General features: G+C 43.4%; 2 protein-coding genes across 2 annotated transcripts; both read right to left on the bottom strand.

Moving 5' to 3' along the window:
• Nucleotides 1-1,560: 1,560 nt before the first annotated feature.
• LOC138907807 (uncharacterized) lies at nt 1,561-2,007 on the bottom strand. Its single transcript, XM_070198423.1, has one exon. The coding sequence runs from the start codon at nt 2,005-2,007 to the stop codon at nt 1,561-1,563; it is 447 nt and encodes a 148-aa protein (XP_070054524.1).
• A 2,354-nt stretch (nt 2,008-4,361) lies between these two features.
• On the bottom strand, nt 4,362-5,231 carry LOC138907806 (uncharacterized). The gene has a single exon (XM_070198422.1). The coding sequence runs from the start codon at nt 5,229-5,231 to the stop codon at nt 4,362-4,364; it is 870 nt and encodes a 289-aa protein (XP_070054523.1).
• Nucleotides 5,232-16,670: the final 11,439 nt, after the last annotated feature.

Here is a 16,670-nt window from a genome sequence, read left to right as displayed (position 1 = left end):
ACAAGGTTAGGCAAGAGACTTACCTCGTTCCCAAGTCCACTTTCCGGTCCACAAATCACTCTAAAAGCCTCAAGTCGGTGCCGAACAATTCGAAACTAGCCAAAGGTTATACAAACTAATCAATGATTGCTAAAAAGTTCATAATTTAACTATTAGGGTAATTACCCAACCCAATTTGGAAGGTTCTTAAAATTCACCCTGGGGCCCACGTGCCCGGATTCCAGAAATCAACTTCATGAACATAAATATATAATTTTTACCCAATTCCATAATCATTTTCATGGTCTAATCTCATTTTTATTAAAATCTAGATTTTTAAACAAGCTCCTAAAATTTTCACATTTTTCATGTTAAAATCTACCCATTAACTCACATTGTGTAGAATACACTTACCTCAAGATGCTAGGTGAAAATCCCTCTCTAAAAAGCTCCAAAATCGGCCACAAGATGAGAGAAATGAACAAAATAAGCCAAAGTCCCATTTTTATTAAAGTCACTGCCCATGTCTGCCTTCTTCGCGATTGAGGAAGAGGCCTCGCGATTGCGAAGGCAAACTGCCCAGGCCTACAGAAAATATACTTTGCGAACGCGAAGATGGCCACGCGATCGCGAAGGCTTGCCTGACCAAAGATTTGCGAATGCGGCCCTACCTTCGCGAACGCGAAGAGCAATTGGCCAGGGATCCCCCACACCCAATTTCTTCTACGCGAACGCAAGATCGCCAACACGAACGCGTAGGCCACTGGTCCCAAGACTCCGTGAATGCGACCCCTACCTCGCGAACGCGAAGAAAAAAGTCGCCCAGCCCCCAAATCCTTTATCGCGAATGCGAGGGTCCTTCCACGTTCCCGAAGAAGGAAACCAGAACCAGCACACCAGCAGTTTTGGACTTAGCTCCGGGCGGTCCGAAACCCACCCGAGCCTCCCTGGACCCCGTCCAAATTCCCTAACGAGTCCATAACCATAATACAGACCTGTTTGAACCCTCAGAACACATAAAACAACATCAAAACTAAGAATCGCACCCCAAAACCAAATTGAATCAACTTATGAACTTCAAACTTCTCAACTAGCTCCGAACGCGCCGAATCATACTTAGACTACTCAGAATCACCCCAAATTTTGCGTACAAGTCATAAATCACCATACAAAAATATTCCTTGGCTCGAAATCCCAAACAAACCTCGATAACACCAAAGTCTACTCCAAACCAAATTTAGAGAACTAGAAAACTTTCAATGAACCAACTTTCAACATTAAGCGCCGAAATGCTCCCGAATCACCCGAAACCCGATACGACCGCACGCCCAAGTCCAAAATCATCATACAAACCTATTGGAACCATCAAATCATGGTCCGAGGTCTTTTACTCAAAATGTTGACTCAAGTCAAACTTGGCCATCATAGGCCACTATGAAGGAACTAAGTATTCCGATTTCAACTCGAACCCTTCCAAACCTAAACCAACCATCCCCGCAAGTCATAAAATAGTAAAAGCACATACGGAAAGTCTTAATTAGGGGAATATGGATCTAGAAAGCAAAACAACCGGTCGGGTCGCTACATTCTCCACCTCTTAAACAAACGTTCATCCTCGAACGGGTCTAGAATCATACCCGGAGTGCTGAATAAGTGCGGATATCTGCTCCCCATGTCCTCCTCAGTCTCCCAAGTCACTTCCTCGACTGGTTGACCCCTCCACTGGACCTTTACCGCAGAAATCTTCTTGGACCTCAACTGGCTAACCTGCCTGTCAATAATAGCTACTGGCTCCTCCTCATAACCCAAGATGTCATCCAGCTGAACCGTACTGTAATCTAACACATGCGACTTATCGGCATGGTACCTCCGGAGCATAGACACATGGAAGATCGGATGAACTCCCGATAGGCTGGGAGGCAGAGCAAGCTCATAAGCAACCTTCCTAACTCTCCTCAACACCTCAAATGGGCCAATAAACCTTGGGCTCAGCTTGCTCTTCTTCACGAACCTCATGATACCCTTCATCGGCGAGACTTTCAAGAGAACCTTCTCGCCCACCATAAATGATAAATCACGCGCCTTCTGATCTGCGTAACTCTTCTGTCTGGATTGTGTTGTGCAAAGTCGTTCCTAAATCAACTTTACCTTCTCCAAGGCGTCCTTCACTAAATCAGTGCCATATAACCTAGCCTTGCCAGGCTCAAACCATACGATGGGTGAACGACATCGCCGATATATAAAGCCTCAAATGGAGCCATCTTGATACTGGACTGATAACTATTGTTATAAGCAAAATCGACCAAAAGTAAGAATCGATCCCACTGCCCTCCGAAGTCAATCACACACGCTCTGAGCATATCCTCCAGAATCTGAACTGTCCACTCCGACTGCCCGTCAGTCTGCGGATGAAAGGTTGTAGAGCTCTACCGGGTGCCTAACTCGCTCTGTACTACTCTGCAGAAATTCAAAGTAAACTGAGGGCCTCTATTTTAAATGATAGAGACAGGCACACTATGCAACAGAACAATCTCCTGAAGTAAATCTGGGCCAATCTCTATGAAGAGTATGTAGTCACTATCGGAATAAAGTGTGTCGACTTGGTCATCTTGTCGATAATGGTCCAAATGGCATCAAACTTCCTCAATGTCCGCGGCAACCCAACTATAAAGTCCAAAGTGATCCGCTCTCATTTCCACTCTAGTATAGCCATCTGCTGGAGTAGGCCACCTGACCACTGGGTGCTCATACTTAACCTGCTGGTAATTTAGACACCTCGCTACATACTCGACTATGTCCTTTTTCATCCGCCGCCACCAATAATGCTGCCTCAGGTCACGATACATCTTCGTAGCACCTGGATGAATAGAATACCGAGAACTGTATGCCTCATCTAGAATCTTCTCCCTCAAACCATCAACATTAGGAAAACATAGGCGAACATAGAGTCACAGAACACCATCCTCGCCGATAGTAACCTCCTTGGCACCATCCCGTAGTACCATCTCTCTAAGAGTCAGCAAGTGCGGATCATCATACTGATGAGCCTTGATCCACTCAAATAATGAAGACTAAGCCACAACACATGCAAGAACTCAATTGGGTTCTGAAATATCCAACCTCACAAGTCTGTTAGCTAATGACTAAATGTCCAAAGCAGTGGCCTCTCCTCTCCTGAAATAAATGCAAAACTACCCATACTCTCGGCCTTTTTGCTCAAGGCATCCGCAACCATATTTGCTTGCCCGGATGGTAAAGGATGGTAATATCATAGTCCTTCAGTAACTCAAGCCACCTTCACTACCTCAAATTAAGATCCCTATGCTCAAACAAATATTGCAAGCTACGATGATCGGTGTAAACCACACAGGACACCCCATAAAGATAATACCTCTAGATCTTGAGAGCATGCACTATTGTGGCCAACTCCAAATCATGCACATAGTAATTCTTCTCGTGGTGCTTCATCTGACATGAAGCAGATGCAATAACTCGCCACTTCTGAATCAATACACAACCCATGCCAATGCGTGAAGCTTCACAAAACACAGTGTACATCCTGAACTGAAAGGCAATACTAACACCGGTGCTGAAGTCAATGCTATCTTGAGCTTCTAAAAGCTCGCCTCGCAATCGTCTGACCATCGAAACGGAGTACCCTTTTGGGTCAATCTAGTCAAATGTACTGCAATAAATGAGAAGCCCTCCACAAACCGACGATAATAACCTCTTAACCCCAAGAAACGTCAGATCTCGGTCGCTGTGGTAGGACGAGGCCAACTTTAGACTACCTCGATCTTCTTGGGATATACCTTAATACCCTCACCTGACATAACATGTCCCAAGAATGCCACAGAATCTAACCATAACTTGCACTTGGAGAACTTAGCATAAAACATCTGTTCCCGTAAGGTCTGAAGTATAACTCTAAAATGCTGCTCGTGCTCCTCCATAATACGCGAGTAGATCAATATGCTATTAATGAAGACAATGATAAATGAGTCAAGATATGGCCTGAACACCCGGTTCACCAAATCCATAAACGCCATCGGGGCGTTGGTAAAGCCGAAAGACATCACTAGAAACTCATAGTGGAGATATCTAGTCCAAAAAGCCGTCTTCGGAACATCTGAAGCATGAATCTTCAGCTGGTGATACCCAGATCTCAAGTCGATCTTAGAGAACACCCTGGCACCCTACAACTGGTCAAACAAATCATCAGTACGTGACAACGGGTACTTGCTCTTAATGGTAACTTTATTTAACTGGTGGTAATCAATGCACATCCACATACACCCATTCTTCTTTTTCATAAATAACACAGGTTCTCCCCAAGGTGACACACTCGGCCTGACGAACCCCTTCGCTAGCAACTCCTCCAGCTATTCCTTTAACTCTTTCAACTCTTTTGGGGCCATGCGGTATGGTGGAATAGAGATAGGTTGGATACCGCGCGCCAAATCAATATTGAAATCAATATCACGATCTGGTGGCATGCCCGGTAGATTAGAAGGAAACACATCGGAGAACTCTTGCACCACGGGAACTGAATCAATCGTAGGAGTCTCTACAGCAGTATCCCGAACATAAGCCAGATAAGCCAAACAACCCTTCTCGACCATGTGTCGAGCGTTCAAGAAAAAGATAACCCAACTAGATGCATTGATAGTTGAACCCCTCCACTCCAATCTAGGCAACTCTAGCATCACCAAGGTAATGGTCTTGTCATGGCAATCAAGAACGGCATGGTACTGAGACAACCAGTCCATGCCTAGGATGACCTCAAAGTTGGTCATGTCGAGTAATAGAAGATCCACTCTAGTCTCATAACCACAGAAAGTCACAACATGAGACCTGTAAACCCAATCCACAATAACAGAATTGCCCACCGGTGTGGACACATATACAAAAGCACCCAAGGACTCATGAGAGATACCCAGATAATGAGAAAATAGAGATGAAACATATGAATACGTAGACCCTGGATCAAATAGTATCGAAGAATCCCTACCGCAAACATAAATAATACCTGTGATCACGACGTCTGAGGTTACTGCATCTGGTCTGGCTGAAATAGCATAGAACCTAGCTGGAGTGCCACCTGGCTGGCCTCCACCTCTAGAGCGACCCCTACCCACCTGCCCTCTGCCTCTGGCAGGCTGGACGGCCGATGCGGCAGCTGGTGTGGTAATCATGGGCTGATGGCCCTGCTGCACTGCCTTACCCCGAAACGTGGGGCAAAAGTTCCTCATGTGACCAAGCTCCCTACGGTCATAGCAATCTCTTAGTGCAGAAGATGACTGACCCAGAGTCTGACCCTAGGGACCTGAATACCCGTTGGGAGAACCCTGAATAGCCGGTAGATGGTAGGAGCTCTCAGGAATGACACTGAAATGGGGCCGCACTGGTGCACCCTGAGAAGGCGGTGGTGTTGAATAAGTGGGTATGTTGGACTGACCCCTCACGAAATGACCTCTGCCCCCAGACGGGGCGCCACTAAATTCTCCAGCATGCCGAGGCCTCTTCTCCCCCATCTTATACAATCGGCCCTAGTTGCGAATACCCTCAATCCGCCAAGCTATCTCCATAACCTACTTGTAAGGAGTCCCCATCTCCACCTCTCGGGCCATAGTAACTTAAATACCATAATGAAAGCCCGCAATAAACCTCTGCACTCTCTCTGTATCGATGGGAAGTATCATAAGTGCATGGCGGGACAACTCATAGAATCTCGCCTCATAGTCGGTCACAGACATCCGACCCTCTTGGAGCCGCTCGAACTGACCCCGGTGCTCTCCCTCTAAAAGGGTGGAATATATCTCTCTAGAAAGAGACGTGTGAGCTGATCCCAAGTCAAGAGAGGCGAACCCGCTGGTCTACTAAGAAGATAGAACTGCCACCATCTACGGGCCCTTCCCTCAAACTAAAATATGGTGAAGTCCACCTCGTTGGACTCCAATACTCTCTTGTTGTGCAACCTATCTCTACAACGGTCAATAAAATCCTAGGGGTCCTCATGTCGCACACCGCCAAAGGTAGGAGGATGCAGCCTGATCAATCTATCCAACAACTTATGCTGCTCGATGGTCGCATTTGGTCTGGGCTCCGGTACAGTCACTGCAACTAGCTGGGCTCTGCCCATAGTAATTCACCTGGGGTCTAATATACGACAGCAACATGCCCTGGAGCCTGAGCGGTAGGGGTCTGTACTCCCCCTCCCGCCTGAGATGTGGCTGGGTCCGCTGGAAATAAACCAGCCTGCATCATAGAATCCATAAACCGCAGCATACGGCCTATGACCTCCTGAAATCCCAGTGCGGACGTGAAATCTGTCGGGGCCGGCTCAGCTGCAGGCATATTACCCTACTCCTCAACGACATGATCCTCTACTGGATCCGTTGGTGGTATGACGAAAGCAATTCTAGGACGCCCTCGTCCTCTAGCAGGAGCTGGAGCCCTTCCCCGGCCTCTGCCTCGGCCTCTAGCAACAGGGGGAGCAGCTCCTCCACTATCGGGGACATCTGCCGCGCGCGTTCTCACCATCTGTGAGAGAATAAGAGAAAAATACTTAGCAGTACATCAACTGCAAGATAAGAGATGAAGAAAGAGAAGTTTCCTAACACCCTATAGCCTCTTGAAGATAAGTATAGACATCTCCGCACCGATCCGCAAAACTCTATTAGGACCGTTCATGACTTGTGAAACCTATGTGAACCTAGAGCTCTGATACCAAACTGTCACGACCCAATTTCTACTATAGGCCATAATGGCGCCTAACGTCGCCGCTAGGCAAGCTAACAGTGAACTACCCATTTAATTGCTCATTTTAGTATTTTTAAAATCTTTAATTTTTATTTAATAAGGAAACGAATAGTAAGTGAGCGTAGTAATGTAAAACATAAGCTAAGCGTGAAAGTAAGATAGTGAATTAAATAATCAAAACCCATGAGTGTCTGCTAGAATTTCCAAAATTCGGTGTCACAAGTGCACGAGCATCTAGTAGAATATACAAACTCCCTAAGAACTACTGTCTGAAACAGAATAGACAAAAATGATAAAATATAACAAGATAAGGCCTTGAGTGCTGTAGAACAGAGCATGAGAAACAGCTCACCACTAAGCCTCCAGGTAATGCAGATACACGCCGGGACAAACTCTAGATGCACCTGCCTCAGAACCTGCACAATATATGCAGAAGTGTAATGTGAGTACGTAAACAACTTGTACCCAGTAAGTATCTAGTCTAACCTCGAAAAAGTAGTGACGAGGGGTCGACATCGACACTTACTAGTGGGCAATATACATAATGTACAAGAATATTTAATAGGCATGAAATACAACATCAATAATGGAATAAGAGGCAATAATTAAATAATCCTTTAACAAAATAACAATTAAAAGTCCCCAAATATCACATGCTAATATCAACAAGTAAGGGTCCAACATGTATTTATAAATTCTCAAGTCATGAAAGACATATCAAGTATAATCGGACTCTGAGTGATAACACGCACGTGTTATGCCAAGGTCGTACAACCCGATCCATAACAATTGTGTACATAAACTACCGAGGTCGTACGGCCCAATCCATGGATGCATCCTATAATATATATAAATATTGCCGAGGTGTTCGGACCGATTCACAAGAATAGGGAAACTCTTCGGATTACGAATTATGTATTTATAACTCCAACGTAAGCCCATAAAAGAATATAAATTTCCATCAATAATTAAACATGCCGCCAAATCTCTAAGTAATGAAGCTCGATTTAACATAATTTTAAACCAAATTTTACTTATTAATTCAAGCAATTAAACTAGCAAGTTGAGTTCAAATAGTGCATGTAATAACATAATAAAGGCCTATGTCTACCCGGACATAACATGAATTTTAGCTATTCACGGACTCTCATCACTTCATGCGTATGTAGCACCCAGAATTAGTAGCAAATAACAATTTAAATACCTATGGGGTTAATTCCCTCTTACAAGGTTAGGCAAGAGACTTACCTCGTTCCCAAGTCCACTTTCCGGTCCACAAATCACTCTAAAAGCCTCAAGTCGGTGCCGAACAATTCGAAACTAGCCAAAGGTTGTACAAAACTAATCAATGATTGCTAAAAGTTCATAATTTAACTATTAGGGTGATTACCCAACCTAATTTGGAAGGTTCTTAAAATTCACCCCCGGGCCCACGTGCCTGAATTCCAAAAATATTTATAAATTATTGTTACCCACAACCTCATGAACACAAATATATAATTTTTACCCAATTCCATAATCATTTTTGTGGTCTAATCTCATTTTTATCAAAATCTAGGTTTTTCAACAAACTCCTAAAATTTCCTCTTTTTTCATGTTAGAATCTACCCATAATTTATGTATTGAACTCACATTGTGTAGAATACACTTACTTCAAGATGCTAGGTGAAAATCCCTCTCTAAAAAGCTCCAAAATTGGCCACAAGATGAGAGAAATGAACAAAATAAGCCAAAGACCCGTTTTTATTAAAGTTAGTGCCCAGGTCTGCCTTCTTCGCGATCGTGGAAGAGGCCTCGCGATTGCGAAGGCGAACTGGCCAGGCCTACAGAAAATGTACTTCGCGAACGCCAAGATGGCCACGCGATCGCGAAGGCTTGCCTGACCGAAGATTCGGGAATGCACCCCTACCTTCGCGAACGCATAGAGCAATTAGCCAGTGACCCCCCAAACCCAATTTCATCTACGCGAACGCGAGATGGCCAACGCGAATGTGTAGGCCACTGGTCCCAAGCCTCCGCGAATGCGACCCCTACCTCGCGAATACGAAGAACAAAATCGACCATTCCCCAAATCCTTCATCGCGAACGCGAGGGTCTTTCCACATTCGTGAAGAAGGAAACTGGAACCAGCATACCAGCAGTTTTGGACTTAGCTCCGGGCGGTCCGAAATGCACCGAGCCCCCCATGATCCCATCCAAATGCACCAACAAGTTCATAACCATAATACGGTCCTGCTCGAACCCTCGAAACACATAATAAAACATCAAAACTAAGAATCGCAGCCCAAAACCAAATTGAATAAACTTATGAACTTCAAACTTCTCAACTAGCTCCGAACGCGACGAATCATACTTCGACTACTCGCAATCACCCCAAATTTTGCGTACAAGTCATAAATCATCATACATAACTATTCCCGGATTCAGAATCCTAAAAGGACCTCTATAACACCAAAGTCTACTCCAAACCAAATTTAGAGAACTAGAAAACCTTCAATGAACCAACTTTTAACATTAAGCGCCGAAATGCTCCCGGATCACCCGAAACCCGATCCGAACACAAGCCTAAGTCCAAAATCATCATACGAACCTATTGAAACCATCAAATCCCAATTTCGAGGTCGATTACTCAAAATGTTGACTCAAGTCAAAACTTGGCCATCATAGACCACTATTAAGGAACTAAGTGTTCCGATTTCAACCCGAACCCTTCCAAACCTAAACCAACTATCCTTGCAAGTCATAAAATAGTAAAAGCACATACGAGGATTCTTTATTAGGGGAAAGGGGATCTAGAAAGTAAAATGGCCGGTCGAGTCATTACACAATATTTTCATAACAAATAGCCCATGGCTTAACAACAATGTGTACAAGAATCTAAACAATACCAAAACGTGAATTACTTAACAAGCAAGATATCTAAACAATTAAAAACTTCACCTCAAAATTGAAAATGGGTTTTATAACTTCAACACCAATAACTCAACAAGAAGATATTCCACGATATAACAACCTCAAGTAAGGGTAATTTAACAATTAAGAGATAACAAGACAATAAAGAAAATAAAAACTTCAACTAAAACATATGAGAGCAAATATAACAAGTAAGAGGTAGTACAAGTGCTACAACGTCAAATAGGCATGTAAGAGTAGATTAAAAATGTAAGGGTAGATTAACAATGAAAGATGTGACATGTTATATCAATTCAATTAAAGGCATGGAAAGAGTCTAATTAGTCTAAACCGGTCAATATCATATATAGCCCGTATACCCACTCGTCACTTTGCATACACGGCTTTTACATAGCACAAATAGCACAATCAACCCAAATCCTAAGGGGTAGTTCCCCCCCATAAAGTTAGGCAAGATACTTACCTCAAGCAAGCTAAATCAACCCACTAGTAAGCCCTTTTCGTGAAAATCCAACTCCGGACAGCTCGAATTTAGCCAAAATAACTTAGTACCATAAATACAAACTATAGGAAACTATTCCGGATAATAAAGTTGCAATCTTTAAAGAAAATCAAAAAGTCAACCCCGAGCTCGCACCTCGAAACCCGACAAAATTTATGCAATTCGAAAACCAATGCCGATACGAGTGCAACGATACTAAAATTATCCAATTCCGACCTCAAATCGACATTCAAACCCTCAATTTATAGTTTAGGAGGTTTTCACAAAATTTCCCAATTTCTCCAACTCAAAATACTAAATAAATGATAAAAACAATGATGGGATCATGAATATTAAGCGAGTCAAAAATACTTACCGATCGAATCCTTAAAAATCCACTCCAAAATCGCCCAAAATCAAGCTCTCTAACTCAAAATATAGATAATGAAACAAAATCTTCGATTTCTCTATTTCTGCCCAGCAATATCCGCTTCTGCGGGAGATTGGTCGCTTTTGCTACGCCGCTTCTGCAGTAAAAATCACGCACCTGCGAGCTTCATTCAAGTCCTAACCTTCCACGCTTGTGCAACATGGCATCGCACCTGCGGAGGCGCACTTGTGCAAAACCCTCCGCTTCTGCGGAACTTGCAGACCAACACGGGGCCGCTTCTGTGAACTCTTGATCGCACCTGCGGTCACACTCCTGCGCCATCTTTCCCGCTTATGTGGACTCGTAGATGCGGAGTCCATTCACACATGCGCTTCCCAGGCAGCCTCCCACATACTCGCACTTGCGCACAAAATGGCCGCTTATGCGGCTCCGCACTTGCGGCCAAAACTTCGCAGGTGCGGCTACACTAGAACAGAAAACCAACAACACTTCTCTAAGTCCAAAATTCAATATGATTTCAATCCGAATCATATTCGAGGCCCCGAGGCACCATCAAAACATACCAACACATCCTAAATCATGATACGAACTCAGTCAAAGCCTCAAATCACATCAAACAATATCAAAATCACGAATTGTACCTTAATTCATGCTTAATGAAACTAATGAACTTTCGATTTCTAAAACTAATGTCGAATCATATCAATCCAACTCCGATTGACCTCACATTTTGCATAAAAGTCATTGTCACGACCCAAAGTCCATTATAGGTCGTGATGGCGTCTAACGCCGCCTTCAGGCAAGCCAACAGTGTTTTACCAATTTGATTACTCATTTTATTACTTTCGAAATCACAAATTTTAATAAGAAAATGATATTTACACGTGTAAATCCATGGGAACATACAACATTTGTAGTTTATAAAAGAAAGGAAAGGCGATAATAATATACGAAACCATAAGCATCAACTAGTATAACCCTAAAATTTGGTGTCACAAGTGCATGAGCATTTTCTAAGGAGTAAAGTAATAATACAACATCTGTCCAGAATGTAAATAAGACATGATAAAATAAATAGTACGATGGAGACTCGGTGGACTACGATGCGTAGCCTGGACTGCATCTCACATAAAGTATCCTCAACAGGAGCGCCTATGCGCCAAGATGATCACCAAATGAACATGTCACATCATGCACATTTAGTGGAGAAGTGCAACATGAGTACGTAAATCAATGCGTACTTAGTAAGTATCTAGCCTAACCCCGGAGAAGTAGTGACGAGGGGTCGACATCAACACTTAGTAGAGGTCCAAAAAGCAATATAATAAAACAATAAGCAGATGTGAAGCACACAGCCATAATTGGGTAAATTTGTAAGTTACCTAATCTTCCAAATATTTCTTTTAAAATACGAATTTCTCAATCTTGTATTCTACCTCATCATCTAAGATGTATCAAGTACTAGAAACAAACGGATAATAAGTACCATGTAAAATGCCGGGCATCATTGGGAGGATAATATTGTGAATGTTCGGACTACCAGTGGTATAACGCACGATTATGCCGAGGTCGTTCGACCCGATCCAGAATAATGTGTACATTGCCGAGGGTCGAGCGGCAAGAACCATTGATGCATCTATTATACGGCCGAGGCATTCGGCCAGCTCCACAAGAAAGGAAGGAAGTTATTGAATCACGAGACACATGCTTGCAATACAGTACATGTGTGCAAGGTGAATATAATCTTTACCGTTTCTCAAATAACTAGCCGACAACTCAAGGTGATAAGGCCCGACCTGGTATACATATATTTATTTCTAAATCAATTTCAATTATAAGTTCAATTAATTAAGCTAGCAGAACGACTTCAAATAATCCAATTATTACATGATAAAGTCCTAAGTCTACCCAGACATAAACATGCTTTAGCTACGTACGGACTCTCGTCATCTCGTGCGTACGTAGCACCCACAACTAGTTGCACATAACAATAAATATCACCTAGGGGTAGTTTCCCCCTTACAAGGTTAGACAGGAGACTTACCTCGCCCCAAAGTTCTATAACCGGCTCCAACGCCACTGTAACTCTCAACTCCCAGCCAAACGTTCTGAAACTAGTTAAATAACGTGCAATTCAATCAAAATATACCCCAATACTTACAATTTAACAATTTATAAAAATTTCCAACTCCGCTCGAAAAGTCAGTAAAATCAACCCTTGGGCCCACGTACCGGGATTTCGAAAATTTTCGAAGATAAGATTTACCCATAACACCACGAACTCAAATATATAATTTTTTCCAATTTCCATTTTCATTTTCATGGTCAAAATCCAAGAATACCAATTTTCTAGGTTTTCTACCAAAATCTCAAAATTCTACTCATTTCCATGTTCAAATCCACATATAAACCATGTATTTAACTCACAATGTGAAGAAATCACTTACCCCATAATAGATGATGAAAAATGGCACTCCAAAATTTTTCCAAGGTTGGCTCCCCATGGAAGAAATGAAGTGGAATTGATCCAAACCCCCGTTTTAAAACCACACTACCCAGCCCGTCCTTCACACCTGCGGCCAAACAGTTGCACCTGCAACTCCGCACTTGCGGACAAATCCATCGTAGGTGTGGTTCCCTCTAAGGCCAGGTAAATCCGCATCTGCGGACAAAACTTCCGCTCTTGCGCGACCGCTTTTGCGGTCCACCTCACATTCCTACGCTCCCACACGTGCGGAGATCATCCGCTTCTGCAACCCGAGCTGCCCAGCTCGTATTTCGCTTCTGCGGAGTATTCGTCGCATCTCTGGGCTCGCAGATACGGAAATATCCTCGCATCTGCGGCCATCCTAGCTCAGTCCAAATGTCACTTCTGCGACCACAATGCCGCACCTGCGAGCCCGCACCCGCGGCCCTTTCCACGCAGGTGCGATTGCACTAGATTCCAGCTGCCTCAACACTTCTCCCGAGCCCAAACTCGATCAGTTTTCGATCCGATCCGCACCCGGGCCCCCCGGGAACTCGTCCAAACATACCAACACATCCCAAAACATGACACAGACTTAGTCGAAGCTTCAAACCACGTCAAACACCATCAAAATTACGAATCGACGATCGAAACCTTTCTTTTAACTTTCAAACTTTCAAACTTCGCCGAACACGTTTGAATCATACTTAAACATTCCGGAATGACGCCAAACTTTATCCACAAGTCATAAATCACAATACGAACCTATTCCAAGGCTCAGAATCTCAAACGGACATCGATAACACCAAAGCCTACTTCAAACCAAACTTAGAAAATTCTTAAACCTTCAAAATGCTAACCTTCCATAATAAGCGCCGAAATGCTCCCGGACCACCCGATACTCAACCCGAACATACGCCCACGTCCGAAATAATCATACAACTCTATTGGAATATTCAAATCCCGATTCCGAGGTCGTTTACTCGAAAGTCAAACCTTATTCAATTCTTTCAACTTAAAGCTTCCGAAATTAGAATTTTTCATCCGAATTAACTCTGAACTTCCCGAAATTCAATTCCGACCACACGTACAAGTCATAAACCATGAAGTGAATCTACTCAAGGCCTCAAACTGCCGAATGACACGCTAGAGCTCAAAACGACCGGTTGGGTCATTACATTCTCCCCCACTTAAACATACGTTCATCCTCGAACGTGCTTAGGACTGCTCCGGAGTTGTCCAAAATCACTGTTTAACACCTCGTGTACCTACCCGTGCCACCACAACCCAGTTGAACACATTAGCTCGAGTCAGACTAAAGATCATCCCTTTTATTTAGTCAATAAGCCTTAGAACCAATTCCAACCTCCGAATTTCTCTACAAGACCTGATTCTAACATACGAACATTGTATCAATCACCACACACTATACCAAAACATGATCATGCACCTATGCTGAAATCACACCATGCACCACATAAGTCGGTTGCCCATAATAACATCCTCCGACTATAATAACTTGAATTTCACGAATCTGATGCCCGCAATACACCTCATGACGCATATAAGTCATGTTCCAACTCTCTAAACACTGCCACAAATGGTAGATATGTGTAGAAACTAATAACTACCTACAGAATCAAAAAATCATGGAGTCTCTCCTCCTGACAAGGATCGTTACCTCATTCTGAACTAAATAACGATATTTTCTCTTTAATATACCCTACATAACTCCGATAGCACTGATCCCAGGTCCAATAACCTCGTCTCACCCAGTACAAACTGCTCAGGCAATAATCCATCTCAGACACTGCCAAAAATCTCATATGACACCCACAATGCGCCAATAAGCTACAAACTCGAATGTGATACATAAGAAGAAAAAAAATGAACTCTGGAAAAGGACTACCTAGCCCGCGTAACGAATAAAACGGATGAATAGATGCTATGAACCTACCTCTGGATGAAAAACAAGGCACACAAAATAAGTGTAAGGACCTATGCTCAACATCTCGCTGTTGCGGCGTGCAACCCGATCCAACATGGCACTGTTGCGGCATGTAACCCGATCCAAACATAACAATGTTGCAGCGTGCAACCCGATCCACACAACATGCCCGTAGCGGCGTACCACCTGATCCAAATAATATACCCGTGGCGGCGTGCCACCCGATCCTCACATAACAATCAAGAAGAAAACACACATCAAGCCGTGACGCTTATACTTACGAAATGCCCGAATATCGACCACAAGCACGCCAAGTGAACAATACAAATCTTGGGGAGACGGATAACGCCATACACTACGAAAACCAAGCACAACTAAGGTGTGATATATGACCTGCATCTCGAGAGCTATCCTGCTCATATAACACCACAAGTTACACGAGATCTCAATACATGTGCGAATAATCAAGCCGTCTCACAACCCACATAGCGCAATAGAGATTACATAGAATAGCTGATGACGGGAATAACCTCCAATGCCCGGCGACTCCTTCGTAAGCAATGCTATGACGAATGAACACATCCGACCTGACATAGAGCACACATTCACATTAGACCCACCAACAGACCTCGAACCGATTCTGATCATACCATACTGGGCTAATAACCTTCCAAGGATCCACAATGGACCTATTCATGACACCCATGAGCAACCGTCCACTCCGGACCAAACTCCTACAATTCACAACCAAAGGAATAGAGCGTCTTCCAAGCATAAACTCTCGCATTAACGATATTACAAAAAATCCCCGTACTTGGTTTTAATCTTTAACAATCAAGTGACTAACATGCCACACTTATACAAATCTCCCTGTGGGGTACGCTCCCACGACCTTCCGCCCAGGTAGCAAAGTTTGCACATCCATACCACCAACCGTTCTAATTCTGTAAAGCAAATCAATAATCTGCAAATCAATACACAAAGCCTATTACACAGAACACCGTTCTCAGGTGACACTAAAGAAAATGCTAGCTTACTCTGAACATCTGAATTCTCCCTTGCTCACCCGAGCTCGTGACATTCTTGTCAACACCAAACCGTAACCTTGATCCTCAACTTTCACATTCCCATGCCGCTTACTACACCAATCATGTCGCTACGCGAGAATACAAGAATTCATCATAACCCCTGAACTACCAGTAGAATAAAAACTTCATTGGCTAGAAACCTTTCACTTAGCTCATTTCAGAAGAGCCAATGCAACACGCAACTGAATTCCCAAACCGCAGAAAATACAAACCTCAAGTTGTGATCTAAACCGCCATGACTCTTCCGGAATCCATTTACACCACAAGGCCATTTGAATCAAATACCTCCCAAATCAATCAAGTTGTTATGGCTGTCAAGCTCGCGCATACAACCACAAACCACATGTATAACTTCACACGCTGAAGGAACTGATCATTTCCATAATCATGTTGATTCAACCGTTACTAACCGACCCAACTTCTTCCAATTTACTCTCGACTTTCCTTAGAAATAATAATAGCTCCATTCAAAAATGTAACGAACCAAATCTGCACTCATCCCGGGTGACCCGTATCACGAGACCATATCGTCTCGATACTCATGAACCATCTCATACTCTCCTTATGCGCACAATAGTATCTCCAACTGGTACACCCATTATGCAAGACCTTCCGCGAATCCGAAGCTATTTCATCCTTTC

This window comes from Nicotiana tomentosiformis, chromosome 3 (assembly GCF_000390325.3).
Source record: "Nicotiana tomentosiformis chromosome 3, ASM39032v3, whole genome shotgun sequence".
NCBI classification, from domain to species: domain Eukaryota; kingdom Viridiplantae; phylum Streptophyta; class Magnoliopsida; order Solanales; family Solanaceae; genus Nicotiana; species Nicotiana tomentosiformis.
The sequence above is the reverse complement of the archived record's forward strand: the minus strand, read 5'-3'. Positions and strand labels throughout refer to the sequence as shown.